This window comes from Camellia sinensis, chromosome 13 (genome assembly GCF_055761805.1).
Source record: "Camellia sinensis isolate YWXY chromosome 13, ASM5576180v1, whole genome shotgun sequence".
Lineage (NCBI taxonomy): Eukaryota > Viridiplantae > Streptophyta > Magnoliopsida > Ericales > Theaceae > Camellia > Camellia sinensis.
In genome coordinates this window covers 86201296-86222861 of record NC_138973.1, presented here as the reverse complement: position 1 = coordinate 86222861, position 21566 = coordinate 86201296, and the positions used below count along the sequence as shown (strand labels likewise).

The 21566-nt window shown below is 34.5% G+C and overlaps 1 protein-coding gene across 1 annotated transcript; it reads right to left on the bottom strand.

Moving 5' to 3' along the window:
- Positions 1-9336: 9336 nt before the first annotated feature.
- Positions 9337-18921, bottom strand: LOC114303802 (plant UBX domain-containing protein 10). The gene is made up of 4 exons (XM_028248952.2): positions 17778-18921; positions 10460-10630; positions 10127-10330; positions 9337-9834 (listed from the first exon to the last, which is right to left on the bottom strand). The coding sequence occupies exons 1-4, from the start codon at positions 18561-18563 to the stop codon at positions 9604-9606; spliced, it is 1392 nt and encodes a 463-aa protein (XP_028104753.2). The 5' UTR covers positions 18564-18921; the 3' UTR covers positions 9337-9603.
- Between the last annotated feature and the right edge of the window lie 2645 nt (positions 18922-21566).

Sequence of the window (21566 nt, the reverse complement as noted above, 5' to 3'; positions counted from 1 at the left end):
TTCATTGTCATATTGGTTCATTATTCCTTACAAGAACAATCAAAAGCCAACATATTTGTCTTACTGATGATACATTTCATTGTTATATTGGTCATTCTTTCTTATAGGAACAATCAAAGGCCAACATCGCGAACAGAGAAAGGATGTATACAAAACATAGATGTGGTTCTAGGTTAATCCCTGTTAGAGTAGAAAAATTGGTACATATCCTTGCACTTTCATAATTATATTAGATTCTTAGCTTTATTTATTGAATATTTGGCCTATCGAATTAGGCACGAGAAAAGAAGATGCTACCTGATCTAGCAGAGTTGTACAAGGAAACTCACTATAATGAGAAAACACATTAGTGGATCTCATCTCAAGCTCAGTGTAATTATGTGAGTATATATTGCAATTTTTATTAACAAAATTTTAGAATACTATTTGTAATGACCTTATTTAATTTTCTAATAATTATTTAATTTTTTTATATTTGATAGGAAAATATGATACAAACATAGGCTGATCACCTCTCACAGCCGGGATCAACCCCTTTGACTACAGAAAAGCTGTCAATCAAAGTCCTAAAACCAAGGTCTGGCTATGTGAAGGGACTTGGCATGAGACCTTCATCCTTTATTAGGAGGACCACTACCATATATGCTGAAACAAATGATTATGTGAAGCGCCTTTAGATGCAAATAGAGACACAGAAGGAACAAATACAAATGCAGAACAATAAAATAGAAGATCTTGAAGAGAGTAAAAAGAAACAAGGGGAGATAATGGCTGGTGTTGTCAACTTTTTGAGGACCAAAGGATTCGTTGGATACTTTGGAAGTGGAGGGGACTCATCCACAAGTGAACATACTTCTTGGTAAAGTATATTAACTTTAATATAACAAATTTTATAAAAGAATATATGTTCGAAGAATTAGGAAGTAATGGAAACATGCATATGACATCCAATTTGTACAGGTGCATGGGATGTATAAATTGTGAATTAGTCTAAAAAATATTTTTTTTCTCTATACTTAAAGCTTCAAAAAGGCGGTCGAAATGCTAAATTATCACACAACTACAGATTTGTACAGGAACCAATAGAAACACCTTAGGAGGGACCAATATAAGTTGTATGAACTTACGGCACATTAATGGGATGCATCATTTGTGAATTAGCCTTAAAATTAATTTTTTGTTCTCATAATCTAGAAAAAAGTCTGTTAAAGGGATAAATTGTATAATTGATCTAACTGTAAATTGATGAGTTACTAATGTTTTTAATCTTTTGTATAATTGATTAATAACTAAAGCTTTTAATTTATTTTTTTGCAGATTGGATTGGGGTGGCATTTTTGCCGTGCAACAATGATATAATTTGCTTGAATGTACATTTTTGTTTGATAAGGATACACATACTTTGTGGAGTTGCACTAGTTATTGTTGGATGTTTGGTGGAATTGAACAAGTTATAACTTTTGGATATTTTGTGGATATTTCACTATTTTATTGTATTAGGATGAAATTATTTGTAATGATGAATGGATATTTTCATTTTGTTAATTCGTAAATGTGTTGATAACAAGTTAGGTTAAGTTGTGATGGAATTGTTATATTAAACAGGTTTCAACATGAACAGGGTTATATTTGTTGAACTAGAATTTAGATTTTGATAAAATAGGTATATAATGTGGAAAAAAATATTATGGAATTATTGACAAAATTTTCCATCCCTAAAGAAGGTTTTTTTGTCTCTTATTTGGCTTAAGTGGATGATTAATTTTGTCATGAATTCTTTATTTCGTCGCTGAATGAATTTGTCATGACAAAAAATATTGTCACATTTTGTCACTATTACCCTCAATGTGTGACGAATTTTTTTTGACCTTATTTCATCATTTTTAATGATGAATTTGTTTTTGTCTCTATTAGTAGCTTCTTTGGCAAAAAAATTTCGTCTTCGTTTATATTAAACATGACAAAATTATTTCGTCTCTGTTTCTTATATTTATGAAAAAATACTTTTGCCTCTAATTTCTTCCTTTAATTTGTCGTTAATTACTTACAAGTATGTTCCCAACAGAGTGTATTGGAGACAAAAAAAATTCATCACAAATTTATCATTTTTAATGATGAATTTATTTTTATCTCTATTGGTAGCTTCTTTGACAAAAAATTTTCATCTTCGTTTATATTAAACGTGACAAAATTATTCCGTCTCTATTTCTTACATTTATGAGAAAATATTTTTGTCTCTAATTTCTTCCTTTAATGACAAAATATTTTGTCGCTAATTACTTACAAATATGTTCTCAACAGAGTGTATTGGAGACAAAAAAATTCGTAACAAATTTATTATTTTTAATGATGAATTTATTTTTGTCTCTATTGGTAGCTTCTTTGACAAAAAAAATTCGTCTTCGTTTATATTAAACGTGACAAAATTATTTCGTCTCTATTTCTTATATTTATGACAAAATACTTTTGTCTCTAATTTCTTCCTTTAATGACAAAATATTTTGTCACTAATTACTTACAAGTATGTTCCCAACAGAGCGTATGGGAGACAAAAAAATTCGTCACAAATTTATCATTTTCAATGACGAAATTGTTTTTTCGTCTCTAAAACCCTTTAGCGACGAGGCTTTGGCGACAAAATGAGTGACGAAAATTCTCGTCGTAATTAGTTTGGGTGACGAAATATATACATATTGGGACAAATTTGTTTCGTCTTTAAATCCCAAATTTGTTGTAGTGAATTTTCACAAATAAAATTCAGTAAAAAAAATTGAAGAAATAATAAAATTAGGATAGATAGATTTAAACAGATAAATGAAAAAATTGAACAAGCAATAAATATTGGATAAATATTTGAACAGATAAGAGGAAAAAATTGAACAAATAGTCAAAAAAATTTGAACAGATAAATATAAGAAATAGAATGACTTCTTACCAAACTATTTCACAAAAGGTGAATCTCTCTCCAATAAAAATTATTACTGGACCTAATACCTTAGACATTCTCCAAATTGAATTTATCACGAATTTTCTCTACTTATTTTATAATTTTGTATATATAAATTAATATTATATAAATTTATTAAGATATTGGGCAAGTAAAGCATTACAATTTTGAAAACAAATCCCAATAGATTGATCAAAATAAATAATTATTTTATTGTGCTGTTAAAACAAATTCAACTTGCCAACAAGTTTTTTACAATGGCCGAAATAAAAAATTATTGACTCAAAAACTTAAATATATATACTCTCTAAGTAGTCAAATTTTAAAAACAAAATTATAAAATCCAAATTTAGAGTTAAATTTTTTATTAGTTTAATAAAAATAGAATTGTTAGTGTTTGTCTTGAAGACATATGTTAGTAGAGATAAATTGTATATTTTATTACACACTTTCATTCAAAATATACAATCTTGTAAAAGTTTTATTATGTGCCCTAAAATACCCATTAATAAAAGTTTTATCTGGACTAGACTCAATTCTATTTTACGTGGGAAGGATTGTTTTTGTTGGGCTCAAAATTTTGCCGGGGCAAACATACAATGGTGGTGTTTGGTGTAGCTGTTAAAACAGATTATAGATTATAGCTTAACAGATTATAGATTATGACTTTAATCAGAAGCGGTTAATCTGTTTGGTATAGCTGTTGGATTATAGATTTAAGTTGCTGAGTAGTGTTTGTTAAATAAGCTGTGAAGTAGCTTTTTCAATTAGTTTTTATTTTTTATTATTCACTATTTGTCTACATTTTTCATAAAAAATAATAATAATATTTAATAGTCCATTTGAGTCTTTTTCTATTTTTAAAAAAATAAAAAATAAAAAAATCTAAGAGTATAACCGTGAATTAACATGTCCACAGCAGAAACTGATAATCAGAAGCAAGGGGTGAGCAGCTTCTCAGAATCAGCTTTTTTGACTTAAAATAAGTTGTTAGAATCAGAAGCTGTTTGAAATAAGTTTAACCAAACAGTCCAAAATAACTTTTTAAAAGCCAGAAGCCATAAGTTGGCTTAAAAAAGCTGCACCAAACACCCCTATTATTGATACTTGTACCACACGGATAAGTTGATACAATAAAATTTTAAAAATAAGATACATGTAGGGCTTGGTATAGTTGTAAAAAAGTATTTATTTTTAATTTAAAATAATATAAAAATCAATTAAATGATTTAGTTTGTTAAGATATAACCTACAATTAACATTTAATGTCAAAATAAAATGTATAAATCAAAATTAAATATCAATACATTAATAAGGGAGAGGTTTCTCTCCAGTCCACTGTGTACTAGAGAGAAAACCATTCACTGTGTAAAGCTCGTCAGGTACTTTATGCTTGCAAAAAATTGCATTGACCGGATATCAATAGCCCTTGATCGGGACACATTTTTATTAATAACTTATTCTAAAAATCATATTTACCATTGACAAAATGTGTTTCGATCAAGAGGCTACTGATATCCGATCAATGTGATGTTTTGCAGCTATGAAGTAATCGACGAGTTTTACATATTTAACGGTTCGGATTATCAAAACAGAACCCGTGGTAAACCTCTCAAGCCCAACAGTGCATTCCAGTTCATACTATGAACTAGAGAGAAGCCTCTCCCATTAAATAACTTACAAATGCTTAATTTTAAAATCATACTAAGCATAAAATTAAAAACAAAAAAGAAATCTAGTGAAAAGAATTTTATCTTTGTAGTAAAAGAAAATATTATTTCAATTGAAATATGGTATGGCTTGCGTATATACTAAAATACGTTTAGGTACGCCAAAAATTAAGAAGAAAAAATTTAGATACATGTTTTGTGTATCCAGTATATATACAAAAGTATCAGATGCCGATAAGTACCCGATACGGGTACGGCATGTTTTTCGAAACATCCATATTTTATAACATACTAATAAACATGAGGTTTCCAAAATCTTTGCAGGGGCCATAACCCCCCTCCTCCGACTAGCCTACCTCCGCCACCATCACCATCACCATCACCACCACCACCAACAACAACATAGCCGAACCAGGGCAAGTGATTAATGCTGGTCATGAGCCCCAAATTTTGTTTAAAAAATAGACCCTAAATAATTTCAGTCATTATATTGTTATTAGTTTAAAAAAAAATTGAAGTGGGGAATTTTTTAAACATAGTAGATGATTATTTTCCAAATATATAGTTAATATTTGCACCATACTTTATTTGAGAACAAATCATTTGTGTTATTCAAATATCAACTCCCGAAGAAAAATAGATGCTTAGAAAGTGATTTTTAGCGATCATTCTAACTGCTTCTGAGCGCAGTTTCTGTCAAACAGAGTTTAAACAAAAAATAGGTAGCTATAACAATTTTTTTTTTTTGATAAATAAACAAATATTATTAAAAAGCATCAAGGAAATGCAACAAATACAAAACTGCCGCCCCAATTAGGGGAAAACATACTACAAGCTAAAAAACCATTAAATATAACAAATAAATAAACAAAAGTTTATTTAAGGTAATGCGAATTGAAATTTGGCTAAAGAAAATGGAAAATGAAGAGGCATATTTGGTTTGCTCATTCAAATATGTGTTAATGAATGTGAGGTATATCTACAGCCAGATTCTTTTAATTTTGCCTGGGGAAAGTTCCAAGTTCCATGTATTTATACATCTCTCTCTCTCTCTCTCTCTCTCTCTCTCTCTCTCTCCGTGTGTGTGTTTTGTCTCTCTGCCATGTTGTAGGACTTGGCTGGGTACTCTGGGCTTTGTTGGTTCTGTTGTTGTTCTGGTTTTGTAATCTTCACCCAGGTCTGTACATTCTGTGCTTGGCATTTTTCATTGTACTCCATTATCTGTTATTTTAAAGTTCTGTGTTTTAAACTAAAAAATAAAAATAATTTTCGACTACATTCATACATTAATTAATTACTGGTGTTTGGGTACTTAGCAGATTCAGATAGATTCATAGAGAGTTTATGAGATGGGTTTTCTCTCCCAAAAAATTGAAAGAAGTGAGCTTGTAGCTGGTGATCATATCTACACTTGGAGAGCTGCTTTCACTTATTCCCACCATGGTCAGTGATTTACAAAAACTACTCTAACCATTCAAAATCACAACTTGGGCAAAAACCCAAGTTTAATCTCCTACATGTTCCAAATCGTGCCAGTGTTGATTTCATTTCTAGCTAGTCTTGGTTAGAAATTTGTGAAGTGGCATCTGCTATGTCTGAAGATATATATAGAAGTATCTTATAAATTATAATATCAGAAAAGACAATAAAATTTGTGAATGCAGGCATCTATATTGGAGAAAGCAAAGTCATTCATTTTGTAGGCACATTTGGCAGCTCCTCTGATCCCTTTCCATGGTCTTCTTTTGGATTCAGTGCTTCAACTTCAAACCCATTATCAGCCTGTCCAAATTTTCCTTACTGTGGATTTCGACATCCTAACAGTGGGGTGGTGCTCTCTTGCTTGGACTGTTTCCTTGCTAATGGGTCCTTGTATCGCTTCGAGTATGGAGTCTCTAAAGCCAAGCTCCTATTCAAACTCAGAGGTGGCACGTGCACCACTGCAGAATCAGACCCGCCAGAACTAGTGATCCACAAGTCCATGTATCTGCTTCAACATGGATTCGGGGACTACAATGTTGTGCGTAATAACTGTGAGCATTTTGCAATGTACTGCAAAACTGAACTTGTATGCATTATTGGAGGGAACGGACAAGCTTTTGTGTTTCAGGTTCCAATCTTGGCATCTGGTACTTGCAAAGTCATGAAGTGGCTAGTTTCTGGAGCTGGTATGGGTACAACCATAGTATTAGCAACTGGGACATATTTTGTGAGCAGGTATTGTAATGATTTAGGCATTCGAGTGGATGTTATGAAGCCCCCAGTGGAAGTCCTCGCTTTATTTCATGGTTCAGCAAGACAATCTTCTTTCAGAGCCAGTCAAACTTCCAATCCAAGTCCCAAAGAATTTACAAAATCAGATGGGTATTCCTCCTTGAAAGCAACTGATTCATATGCATTGTTTCTCAACAATGATTCTTCCCTTACCAATTGGTCTAGTATTGTTGAAAATTCGACTTGTGAAGAGAAAAGAGATGTGCAACTACCCAAAATCGATGAGATTATAAAGGAATTAGAACATCCAACCAACTTTGAATGTGTAAAGGATCTTCTCAGAATGGATAAAACTCTAAGATCTTGTGTTCTGGCCATAAAGAAGAACTTTGTGAAGAAATTGGTTGACATGGATCCCCTTGCACCAAAAGAAATGATTGAACTTGCTAACCCTAGTCTGAAGTTTTTTTCCCAGTTTCCATTCGATGTTGATTCTTTGTACTTCTTGGTGAAGGACTTTATTGTTCAAGCTTATGAGCTAGCACGTGCAAGACAAGAGCTGAATTTGTGCCGTTCAAATTTCAACGACACTCAATTGTTGGAGAAAACTTTTGATCGTATTCAAGTTTTGTCTGAAGAGTGCAATAGCCGCGAGCTTTTATGGTTGGAAGCTAAGAAAGGGTTAAAAGCCATTGAAGATGAAATTGAGCCATTGAGATCTCGGCTTCAAGTTCTCGAGGGGGAGAGGGATTCCAAAGATGCTTATTTTCATAACATCAAGAGTAGTTTGGAATAAAACTAGAAGGAGCTTTCAGATGCCTCTAATCTCGTGGATGGGCTCTAGTTGGCATCATCATTTAATTCTTTGGAGCAATCTGCACAACTTGCTGATTTAGAAGCAGCTTTGGGAGATGCAAGAGCCCGACTAATTTCATAGAGTCCTATACTTTTTTCTCTCTTTATTACCTATAGCTTAACCATAGCTGGGTAGCTTTTGACAGTTTGATGAGTTCAGTAATTTTAGTAGAATGATCTTGTAGTGAGGTTATGTGGGAATCCCCTCTATTCAGTAAAAATATTTTTTTACCATCACTTCTTTTTTAATGCTCTCTCTAGTAAAATTGTCTAATCTTCTCTGCTTCAGGTTTGGGGGTCTCGTTAATCTGTGAATACTTTCCCTAATTCTGGATTTCAACAGAAAGGCACATGAAAGATGACAATCATCAATCTTCTAAACGACAAAGAGATTTGGACAAGTGGTCATTGTCTCTTGCTTGGCACTTATAAACACATCATTATTTGGCTTAAAAAGAAAGTCTTCCAACTGAGATTATGTGATATTAAATAGTTTGCTACAAATTTGTATGCATTTTTCTTTTTTATCTTAATAAAATTGGAATTTGCCTCGGGAAAATGGTTACATAGGCTCATGTGTGGTCGAGGTCTTCCAAGTATTCATACCATCTCTTAGTCCCTTCAACTACGTCTATGCTATCTACCAGAGGTTGTCTAGAGCAGATTCAGAGAGAGAGAGAGAGAGAGAGAGAGAGAGGTTTTGCAAAGAATTGAAAGAAGCCAGCCGTTGTGAAAAATTTAAACAAAACATAATTCATATGTTTGGGAAAATTTAAATATCATGTACTAAATCTTGTTTACAATCTTATGATTCAGGCTCTTCTTTTACAGAGAAACTGTGGCATCCATGACTGTAAAGATAAAATATATAAAAGATAAAATTTGTGCACGCAGGCAATGATATTTGCAGAATGCCTAGTTCTTTTTACAGGCGGGTCAGGCATGCAGCTCCAATGGTTGAATAACAGAGTAATCTTTTAGCTTCTAGGGTTTGTTAGGTTCTAACTTTGATTGAATAGTTGACCCAGAGCCCCTTGTTGGAATAAACCCTACAACATTTGCTGTCACCCTATCCAACATTTTCTCAGTGGATTTCAACAACGTGAGTGAGTGTACTGATCTTCATCCACGAGGCCATCATGTCATACAGAATAATTGTGAGCATTTCTAGCAATGTACTGCAAAACTGGTCTTGTATTAAGTGAGGCAGTGATCAAACTTCTGCCATCCAGGGCCAGATTGTTTGGCAAAAACAGAAGCCACAGTAATTGGGTCATTGTATTTCATAAGCCACTATCCTAACAATTTTGGGTGTTCAAAAGGAGACAGGTCATTGAGGAGAACATCTTCCATGAACCCTAATTAATTTGTACAAGTCAGCTCCGATTCTTAAAATCTTGCAAAAGCAGTAGTGGGGACTGGAAAAGCAATGCAGTTAAAGTCTGTGTTGTTATTGCCAACTTTTAACAGGAATGATAACTACCATACTTTTTTGAGTGAGGGTCAGGCATGCAAGCTTCCATTAAAATTGGTGGTGATACTGCAACATATATCTATGCTACCCGGGATCTATTGAACATTTTAGACAATTACCACAAGAAACAAAATCCCGCTGTAGCATAGATCAATCAATAATAAATGCACTCATAGTTTCTTTTGGAATCATTTTTTAGGACAATATATTTATTTAAAACCAATTCTCTACTCGGATTGTTTGTTCACTCGAATCTGCAGCACAAAAGATCTGGCATCCACATGTTAGGCACATCCAAGAATGTTCTCTCATTGTGTCATTTACTAAATCAGTTTGAAATATGACGGAGTCAACACAAAACATCCTACTATTGGGGTTCAATCTCAGACTACTCGAATGAATTCAAGCTTACGAATTCAAGTTTGTGCAAGAGATGTTGCCACTCAAGAGTTGAACTCCACAAAAAGGCTGGCCTGTGGATGCAATCCCGCTTCTTTCAGGGACATAGAGAGCTTTTCTGGGCCATAGACAACACGGGGAAAATTGGACACAAGACTGTAACTTTTGACTTCTAAGCAACCCAACGAATCAACATAGTCATACAGAGACTGAATTGTTGCAGTACTTTGGAACCTCCTTTCCTTGCGCTCTCCAGTTGGGAACCGCACCAAAACCTAAATGGTCCAAAACATCACAAACAAAAATGTATCAGATTGAGAGCAATTTAATTTCTATCCCATAGAAGGAGAGAGAAAGAAATGGATAATACTATCCATGCGGTGCAACTGTTTAAGAAAATGTGATTCACGCTATTCTCAGTTTCCTGAACTCTTCATCTAATTCCATCAACAAGCTTGCATAATTTATGGGCCTTTAGAAATACAAAAAGTGAGCTATTTTGTGATGAGTGAAATAGTTCTAAAGAGGAGCACAAAATGTAATTACAAACAAAAAAATGGGCATTACTTGAGTAACATCAGGTCCTTTCTCAGGTTCAGCTCCAAGTGAAAGGGCTTTCTCCTCCCGGATTCTAGCTAATGCAGCTTCTTTCTCAGCAGCATCACGTGCCGCTCTTTCACGAGCCTCTTCTTCTTCCTTCTGCTTCCTTTCAGCTTCAGCAGCTTCCCTTGCCAGCTGTTCTTGCTCTTCTTTCCTCTGGCGTTCCCTAGCCTGAGATGGGTAGAGAAACCTCATCAAGACCATGCGGCATCACAATATGCTAATATTTCATTATAAAGCATAAGCTTTGGGGACTGAGAATGGGATAAAGAAAATAAGAAGTTGAATAATTTGACACACTTGATCAGCTTCAAGCGCTGCTCGATAAGCAGCATCTTGTTCCTCCCTCAAACGCAGGTTGGTTCTTCTTTCTTCTGCATCAAGCCTCGCAGCAACAAGAACGGGGGCACTTTCTTCAAGCACTTTCTGCAATATTGTCAGCATCTCCTCAGGAGATTTGGGCCCCTCAACCTGCATGATCAGAGGAAGAAAATAATTAAAAACAATAAAACAACTTACTTTCTGCCTTCAAGACGATATCTAAAGCAAGCTTGTGACTGCTGTTGTTGTCCGTGAGTGAGTGAGTGTGTGTGTGTGTGTGTGTGTGTGTGAGAGAGAGAGAGAGAGAGAGAGAGAGAGAGATTTGAACCACAGAGTTTATTAACAAATTAATAAGATTGAAGGTCAATTTTGAGGAAAGTCCATCATAATATTTTGTTGTTATAAGCAGGACAGATGTTTTTCCCTGCTGTTAATAAGCTGACTTAAAATGGAAAAGGCTGGGTCTTTCTATGAAGCACAGATGCTTCTAAAAAGGTGTTGTGTCCATTTCAGACACCGACACTTGTTGAACACTTACCGATATGTGTTTTGGAGACACTTCTAACTGTCCAAATTTTTTTAGACAAGGACACACTTTGGATACTTGGGGGACAAACTTATCCATTGTTTAGACACATATGGAACACATTACAAGTTTGAATAAAATAATTTCAGATCCAATGGTTACGTTGTATATTTTTATTAACTTTGAAGGAAATATTCATACATTTAACATATTTTGGACATGTCCCCCACTTGTCATGTCCTACAATTTGTGAAAATTGTCATATTGGCGTGTCTGTGCCCATGCTTCTTAGGGTCTTCCTACAACAGCAAAATACTAAATGCTTTCTATTTCAGATGGGGTTTTCTAGAATACTTCACAGACAAGATATAGACTAATTAAAATGCTACTATTTTACAACGTTATGCATGAGTAAACACAAAAGAATAATTTAGCAGCCAGGAAAAGATGAAGGTAAAAACAGTACAGTGGCAACACAAATCTCACAATCCAAAGCTGTCAGCTGCAACTCAGGCAGGTTTATTGGACTAGGGACCTGTCCAAGCTCATCCCAAGGTGCACTGGGGACTGCCCCAGCCCGAACTCCCAGCTCAAGCACCCAACCCAAGTTTAAAAAAATGAGTATAATTTTGCTTGGGTTGACCAATATTAGAGTTATTAAGCTCCTGTAGCCCAAATTTTTACAATGACAAGATGAGTTTCAAAAAGTAATGCTCTCTGATTATTGAACACTTTAATGCTCAGAAAAAGGAAAAATAAAAGACAAGAAAAAAGAAGAGTAAGAACAGCTTCATAGACAGATTAATTAAAAGAACCAATACACACATGGACATACATATATACACATTTTGATTGTTGCCATTTGAACACATCAGTGTTATTAAAGGCGATAGGCGCACCAAGGCACCAAGGTCTCCTGGGGCCTAGGCTCAAGGCGCAAGGCAAGGCGCAGGCTTCACCAAAGTGAGGCGCACTTTGTACAGAAAAAATATATATAATTTAATATAAGTAAATAATTTAAGGTTCAACATAAACAAAATGAAATGTTAAACATTTTGGCTCCGTTTGGTAGAACTTTTTAAATATGATTTGAGAGTAGGAGTTGTATTTTGAGTTTGTGAGTTTTGGAATTATAATTTGAGTATGGAAAATTTGTTTGGTGAAAGAGTTTTGAAAAGAGTTTTGAATTGAGTGAGGAATTTTTGATGTGACATATGGTATTTAATACAAAAACTTACAACTCATAACCAAACATACAACTCAAAATTCTATTAAAGCACATAAAAAAATTTTAAAAATTCAGAAAATATTTTTTTCAAATATATAAAAATTAACATATGTCAATTGCAAAAAATAAAAAAAAAAATATTTGCACTATTCCGGTCAACCGGCCGAACAACCGGTGGGATATCCGGTAAGACGTCCGGTGGGACGACCGATTAGCCCAAATTTTCCCGACTTCGACCACGTTTTCAAAAGTGAGCGTGGAATTATTTTCGAAAATCACAAACAAACACCATACTCAAATCAAGCTCTGGAACTAACGTTCCAGTGCTCCACCAAACGGAGCCTTAGTGTTTTTTGGAGATTAGGAATTAAGGCTAATTTTTCTTCTATCATTGATTTGGGGTTGAATGCCCAATGTATTGGCATCTGTAATAAGAGTAGGGATCTTCTATAGCTGCACCATATTAAATCAACAGCTAGATTTTAAACAAAATCAATTAAAGCAACAATAAAACAAAAAACCTCAAGATGCAAGCATTGGGCCAATCAGGCGCCTTATCACAGTCGCCTGGCCTAGAACACTACAAGGCACAAACCTTAAACCTGGATGGGACTTGGGCCTAGGCGCGCCTTATCGAAATTGCCTGGCTTGAAACACTTACAAGGCGCAAACCTTTGGCCCGGATGGGATTTGAGCCTAGACACACGCCTAAGCATGCCTTTAATAACACCAGAACACATGTATCTAGCATAGGTGTGCACAAACTTCTGTACACATATATTGAGAGAGAGAGAGAGAGAGAGAGAGAGAGAGAGAAAGAAAACTCAAGAAAGTACTGAGAGATAGCAAATGGTGGGCTGGAACAGGAATTTAACTAGCTTGTTGGCAGTGCAAGGTGGCACTTGCAGCAGTGGCTGCTGGGGTGGTTGGTGGGTTCTTTGCAGCTGCACAAACAAGGTTGGGGTTAACCTGTAACTTTTAGTCTCTTTAGAGTGAGAAGCCCTAGCAATGTTGATGCTTATTTGATCCCGCATACAATCTAATGACTGCTATTAAACTATTTTTTTGATACCAGTCATTAGATTAAAATGGCAGCCCTGGCTGCTGGAGAAAACAAAAGACTTCCTATATATAAATACACAGATTTTTACGGATGAAAAGCATGTCCCAGATGTTGTTAAGAGATTAAACAGAGGGAACAGAAGAATGCACAGGCCAAATATTAACTTAGATGGCGCAAACCAGTGATTAAACTACAACACAACAGAAGAGTCCTACTATACAACTGAAACTACAATATGTGCTTCAAGTGATAATAGTCTTTTTGCACAAATCGAGAAATGGTATTAATCCCAAAAAAAAAAAAAACCACTTCCTTACCGCATAAACTTGTAAAAGGGGGCAAGTCTAGAGCACTAGCCCTGTGCACAATCACCATAACAATACATGCAAGATTTCTGCTCAGATCTCTATTTTGAGAACAAAGGTCTACAGAGGTAAAGAGAAAATAGACCAATAAAAGCTCCTTGTGACTCCCAGTTGTGATCAGCCTCGTCTCATGTCTCTCCGTTACCAGACCCCACTAATGAGGAATCAATTGCAATTCCTTTAGGAAGACCAAAATGCGTAGGTAGATGCATTGCTCTCCAATTTGCACATTTGCTGCCAGATTCGCTACGTTGCTATGAAAAAAAAAATTGCGATTCAACTACTATTTTCTTTTTTTTTTTTTTTTTTTTGTTTGGTAAACTCCGGGCCGAAGCCAAAACTAAGGAAGAACACTACGAGAGGAACCAAGCCCCCACACATCTCTATCTAAAGCAGGAGCCAAAACAGAGGGCTCATCTAATAAATCTTCCCTGTTAACAGCCATACTAAGGGCCCCTTTCGCAAGTAAATCAGCACAGACATTAGCTTCCCGCCCAATTTGTTACTGTAAGCTCAAATGCTAACTTAATGTTCATGAAATACGTCTTAGCGCATTCCACAACCTAGCATTAGCCAGCAATTGTTTATGTAATAACTCTCAAAACACAATTTTACTACTCTAACATACTCAAGAGCTTGTTGTGAATTGGATGGCATAATTTCTTCAAACACATGATGGGGAAATTAAGCATGATGAATTTGTTTATTCATTTACTTTTCATATATGATGAACCAGAGATAGAACAAGAAAAGAGATAAAAAAGAAGGCAAGGGAGGGAAGGTAGGACAAGAGGGGAGGGAAGACACAAGATTTGAGAGGAGTAAGAATACACGTCCAAGAGGAAGACATGAGAAGAGAAGGCAATACGAAAAAGGAATCATGAGGAAGAGAGAGATATAAAAAAGCAGCAGAAAATAAGAGAGAGCATAGACCTAGAATAGAAGAGGAGGAGGAGGAGGGGAGAGAGCTATTCTAGATGACTCATGAAACTTAATAACAAGTAATTGCCATGAAGAACAAACTTATGGCTATGCATATGGTAACAACTTAACAAGCAACAAGTTAAACAACATGATTTCACTCCTAAAACCCTACAAACATCTAAACATAAGAAACTAAAAAGAAATGTATACTTAGTTTAGTCCCCATTAGATGGGGGTCTAGGAGGGGTAGATTGGATACAAGCCTAACCTTTGACATTTTGCACAAAGTGGCAACCCTTGGGTTCGAACTCACAACCTCAAGGTTGATAGACCAAGTTTTAATCACTATACCAGTGGCACCCTATCTAAAAATAAAAAACTAGTACAACAAAATTAAAAAGGCTCCTACTAGAATTCAAACAACTCATTAATTATCTTCATGGCAATCTTTCACAGCTAAATTGCATAAATCCCGTCTTTTTGGAGAGAGCTCAACCTCCAGTTTCAAGACTCTTCAAGTTTGAATAGACTAACAATGTATTGATGTTTGCAATAGATCTTTCACTCTAATACCACGTTGATGTAACCTAGCCCACACAAGTATTTATTCAAACATGGGATAGGATAAAAATTTATGTCAACATTTTTTGTTCTTTTATTTAATATATGTTGAAGGATAGAGATAAACAAAGAAAAACGATAGAGAGGTGCAAGAAGACATGAAAGAGAGAATCTTGCGTCTTCTAACACTTTAATTTTCTTCAAATATTATTCATCTCCAAGAGGTAATTCATTTAGGAGCAATTTATACGCTTCATAAAACCCTACAAACCACACAAACACTACTTACACTCATCCTACCCCATAAGGTAACAAATAAAACATTAGATTTTACTCTTAAAATAACATATAAACTCTTAAGAACATCAAAACTCAGCAACATTATTCCAACAAACATCCTAGTTAGCAAAACTATAGCAATCAAAAGACATGCTCTTGTGAGTCCATCTAAAATAAGAAAATGCACAACGCAATTATAAGGATTTCTAATAGAATTATAACAACCCAATTAACTATCTTCACGAGAATCTTGCATAACTAGACTGCATACAAAACTCTCATCTGATATTAAGAATAAGTAATCGTAGTGGTCACACTACATTGATTGCCAAAATGCATGAAAATTTGGGAACGAATGATGGATACCATGAATGAGGACCTAAAAGACTAAAATGGACTCATTTGAATATATCAAGTAATCCAAATTATCCATATGGTTCACTCAATGCTCCATTTCCAGCCAACTTTGATCCCACTATGCTTTATAAATCAATGCTACCTTCAAGAAAAAGTATCTTCACATGCACTGAGATATTCTACAATACAATCTAATTATCTTCATGCAGTAGAGTATTCAAACTACTAGGAACAATGCTGTCCTTTCCATCAGAAAGAGCAAAAACTGCCATTATTTTATAGTGAACATATTTCAGAAGGAGCAATATCAACCTTTCATTTCATTTTGAACTTGTAAGTATAAATAACCTTATCAATCCAAATTCAGCATCCAATATCATCAACCAACCAACAATCACTAATCACTCAAATAAGTCTTCTCTAATTTGTGAAATGGAAAGGAAAACCAAGAACATTCTTACTTCCTTAAACCATAAAACCAACCATTGTTGTGCTCTACTCTGTTCCCTTTTATGAAGGGGGCAAGGTCACATCCTTGTGGCTAAATCTTGCATTCATTCAGCAATGTCAAGTCAGAAGGTATATTGGCTATGAGTAGCAGCAGACAGATAAAGGTGGTCGTTGGGGCCCACAAGCTCCCCAAAATTCACAAAATTCCATATATTCCCCATGCTTTTTAGGTATAAATAAATCCAAGTAATTTTATGTTGCACCCCAGATTCAAAATCATCTCTCTCATCAACCATAGAGCTTGAGGCAATTGAATTTTAAGCCATACATGCACAAAGACTGGCTCTGTCCAAAAGAACTATAATTAGATGCCAATAAGTTACATTTGAATCATTTATTTCCATCTTAATCCCATTCATACCTTCTTATAAAAGATCAGCGCAAAGAGATACCACCTATTTTTATCTTCATGCTTAGTGGTTCCATGCGCTAACAAAAATTCCCCTAACCTAAAAGCATGTTTCATGTTATGAGGTTATGCAAATTCAAACCAATTGAAAATGAACCTCTTAACACACCTTTGAGAGAGTGTCATTGAAGACTTACTGACCGGATGCTATAAAACCTACATGAATGTGTGTGAGTGCACACATGAGAGAGAGAGAGAGAGAAAGAGAGAGTTGCTTTAATGAATAATACGAATAATTGTGTTTACCTGTGCATGTTCAACTAAAAAATGACATCCATAGTTGTGTGTTTAAAATTCACTCGAGTTGTATAATCACAAGAGAAGAATCACAAAATGAGATTGGAATCATAATGTGATAACTCATTGACCAAAATAACATAAAAGAACATAAAAATACAGATACGAATGCATGAGACAAAGCTACAAAATACAAGAAAATATAGATAGGATAGGAGCATCATAAGACAATGCTAAAGTATTTAGAAAACCAAAATCACTCAATGGCCCCCACATAGTTGTATATCAAATGTCTGATAACGAATAAACCATTGACTGTTCTTATGTTAATAACACGAAGTCTTAGGTTTTTTGGGAGAATAACACGAACTCTAGGTTGGTCCAACAAATAACCATATTAACAGAAAAGGGAGATTCCAACTTTTTCACCAAAAAGTCCAAGTTCAAGATTCTACAAAACTAATTCCACATCAATTGCCAAAACAAATAAACCATCATGTGTTCTTGTGTTCCCAAAAAACTGTAATTTGGTCCAGCAATAGCATTATTAATAAAGAATAGAGGCGTAAAACTCTTTGACTAAGATTCTTAACTTCTATGCACCTCGCATTCTAAGCTTTGGTTTCTATTGAAGAGATTAAATGAGGGTTAGAAAGAGAAATGGATTTCTCTCCATTTCTTCCCACTTCAACCCATTTATCTTCTCTTTTACTAATCCAAACAAGTGATACGAACAAAGAGAAATGCATTTCTTTTCTATTCTTTCCAAATCAACCAATACAAACAACTGTAATTTAAGAGAAAATGCTAAAATTGGTCTGAAATTTGAGATTCACACCTGCTGAAGTAGGGCAATCCTCTGATTCGTGGCAGCCATAACCACAGCACAAAAAGGAAACCTTGAGGCCTTCAAGCTGTTACTCATCTTGAAACCCTCACTAGCCCGAATACTCCCTCCCCACGCAACGAAATTCTCGTTCACAAATGCTGCCAATAATTCAGAACACAAAGTCCTCTCACAAAACAAAGGCGTATCGGGATGATCAGGCGAGTGCAAATACACAAACAACAGTTTAAACGCATGTCGCGACCGATTTAAAGCATCCATAAACCCTTCCGCAACGAAATTCGGACGAGTAGCCCCATAATCCCTCTCGAAACCATCCACAAAACCCATCGCCTCGGACGCAGAAGCCGACACCGAAACCAACGGAGCCGAAGAAGAAGAATTGCCAATACGACTCGAATTCAATCCAATCATGCTAAGAGAATAGGAGAGGACACCACTAGCGGCCCACATGCCGAGACCAATTGCGCCAGAAATCAACCCTAGGCTACCAGAAATGATGGAGAAAGGGAGAGTGATGAGCTTCCATGCCAAGCCAGGAGGAGAAGGGCCGCGAGCGACTAGTCCTGTTCCTTCTGTGTTGGATTGGGCGGTGGTTGCGGCGGCGGAGGTGGTGGTGGTGGAAGAGGCGGAGGGATTGTTGTCGGCGGAGGTGAAACTGGAGATGGCTTGTTCGAGGTCCCAACCATGGGCGGAGAGGATTTCGGTGCACAAATCAGGGTCTTCGAGGCCTGTGATTGCTTGAAAATAAGCTAATTTGTCTGCTACATCAACCATATCTCTGTATATATGTGTGTGTTTCAGTTTGAATTGAAGAAAATTGTAGAATTGGATGGAATTAGGGTTTGGAGAATAACACAAAATATTGATTGATAAGAGAGAGAGAGGGAGACACTGCTTTCTCTTTCAAATCAACAAACAGTGTAGAAAGTTTGTAATGGTGCTGGGGTTTATGGGATCGAGGACGAGAGAGACGATGATGATGAGATGATGATCAACTGATTTGATTCATTCTGGAGTTTGTCGATTCATAAATAACAAACAACACTGCCATTATTTATGGCACAGCGGTCCTGATGTGATGAGATTCATTGCAGTTTTTACCGGACGTATTTTAATTATTTAAATTATTTATATGATAAGGTTGGTCTAATATATTATTTATAAAAAAATAATAATAATAATGATCAAGTTTTCATTATTTTTAAAAAAATTATAAAAATATGTTAATCGTTTAACTTTTTTTAAACAAATAAAATATATCAAAAAGAAGGCTTTCAATGAACCTCACAACAGGATGCTAAGGCATAGTAGCATCCCAATTCCTGTTTAACTTCAATCCTTATAATTGACTCTGCGAACTTCCATCCTTATAATTGACAGTGTATTATCACACTACTCTTACAATGGTGTTATACAAACAAAAAAATTTATAAATTTTTCTTACAAATTGATATGGCATCGAGTGATATAACTTTGGAATATGAAATGAGGCACAACTTACTTATATTCTAAATGATACATCATTTTGTAAGAAAAATTTATTTGAAAAGTTTGTCTATATAGCACTACTCATCTGAATTTAGCAATACATGTCAGCATTGTCATTTTCTAGCGCTTGATCAGTGTTTAGGGGAGCTAATTAGAAAATATTATGAATTTCAAATAATCTATTAAATTTTTTATCAAACTTTTTATATAAATGTAGAATTCACACAAACTCACATGTGTGTAAATCTCACATTCATGTGAGAGGTTTGATAAAAAAAAAAATTGACACATTATTTGAGATCCCTAACATTTAAGCATATTTCCCAAGATTCATGCAACTTTGAATTGTTATAATTTTTATTTATTATTTACTAATTTAATTATATTGGAATGGAAGGTATGCAATGGTTAATCTCTTCATAGGGTGTGGTATGCAGCTTTTTCCCTATAAAGATTCACATCAATGGAAAACTTTTAGCATTTCCAGTGAAGTTTAGAGCAAAATTATACCAACTGAAGTAGGTACATTTTTTTAGTATTATTTGGTAGTACCTTTTTTAGGAAAAATTATTAGTAGAAAGTCTCAGAATTATTTAGTCCAATTAGTCACACAAGTTTTCTAATACGTATTATTTATTTTGATAATCTTATTGTGAGATTCTATTTTAAATTTTGGTATGATTTAATGAACATTTTTACCCTTTCTCATTGGAGGATATCATCTTAGAGAAATTGGATCCAATTTTTGGATTACGTTTCTGTCACTCTAATATAATACTCCAACTTAACAATCAAACGTAGCAATCCAAAAAAACTCCTTAGTGTATTTTTTTTCAAATGTAACACTCCTCTAACGTAACACACTAAAAAAATACTCTAACGTAATATACTAAAAAACTCTTTAATGTATTTTTTCTAAACATAACACTTCAACACTAAAAGACTCATTAGTATATTTTTTCCAAACATAATATTCCTCCAACATAATACACTAAAAAACTCTTTAGTATACTTTTCTCAGACGTAACACTGCAACATTATAAACTCCTTAGTGTGTTTTTTCACAACGTAACACTTTAACATAACATTTCAAAAACGTAACACATTAAAAAATTTCTTAGTGTACTTTTTTCAAACGTAACACTCAATACTAAAAAGACTCATTAATGTACTTTTTCTAAACGTAACACTCACTACTAAAAAGACTCTTTAATGTACTTTTTCTAAACGTAACACCCCAATATAACACACAAAAAACGTAACACACTAAAAAATCCTTGCGTACTTTTCTCAAACGTAATACTTTAACGCAACTTCACAAATGTTGTTAATGTGGCAAGCAAATGAGTCATTACACATTAAAAAAGACTAATGGATCACAAGAAAAAATATAAGACTATATAGATCACAAATCCAAAATATGAATCTCCCTACTTTTTATTGGAAAAATAACAAATCAGTACAAGTTTGAATTTTTTTTTTAATACAAATTAGTGATAAACTTTTCAAATTCTAATAATTAAATTTATAAATTTTATCATGAATATGTAATTTTTTTTTTTAAATGTCACCTATTTGTAATTTCCCTCTTTTTATTTTTATTTTTTTGTGGATCAATATGTCAATTTATTTATTTTTTTAAGGAAAATTTAATCAAAACCACTCTATTGGACCCTTATTTAGTGAAAATGACAGTCTAATTTATTTTTTTTTCATAAACTCTCTAAGGAGAAAACATATAATTGAGTAAAGATAAAGTAAAATATCTTTATTTTTTTTTCCCAGACAATATTGCCAGAGTTACATGTTATTGTGAACCAAAGTAACATGTTACCGTCAAACAAAATAACATATTACTATGAGACAAAGTAACATGTTACTGTCAAACAAAATAACATATTACTGTGAGACAGAGTAACATATTACTATCAAATAGAGTAAGGTGTGTTTGATTGAACGGGCTGGATAAGGGGATTAAAATTGTGGGGACATAATTTTCTAATGACAATACATGGCCGAGGTGGCACCAAAGTGTCAACCGAGGTGCCACGTGTCTTGGTCATGACTCTGAGATAATCTCGGTTAGGCCGAGGTTATCTGCGAGAATACCGGAATTCGGGATAAGCGGATAAAGAACAAGAGTCCTAGATTTGGAAAGGACTTCAATTTGGATAAAAATAAGACTTTTAGAGAGTTTATCCCAATCTAACTAGGAGTCCAAGATTAACATTGAAACAGAATCCATTGGAACTAGGCTTCTATTGGGATTAGGTCAGTGTTGGCTATAAA

What these genes read in the sequence shown, in the direction of transcription:
- LOC114303802 (XM_028248952.2), bottom strand. Translation starts at nt 18,563, where the DNA reads ATGGTTGATGTAGCAGACAAATTAGCTTATTTTCAAGCAATCACAGGC. An exon ending in GGATTGCCCTACTTCAGCAG is followed by an intron (nt 10,631 to 17,777) that starts GTGTGAATCTCA and finishes CTGATCATGCAG; the next exon opens with GTTGAGGGGCCCAAATCTCC. An exon ending in CAGCGCTTGAAGCTGATCAA is followed by an intron (nt 10,331 to 10,459) that starts GTGTGTCAAATT and finishes TACCCATCTCAG; the next exon opens with GCTAGGGAACGCCAGAGGAA.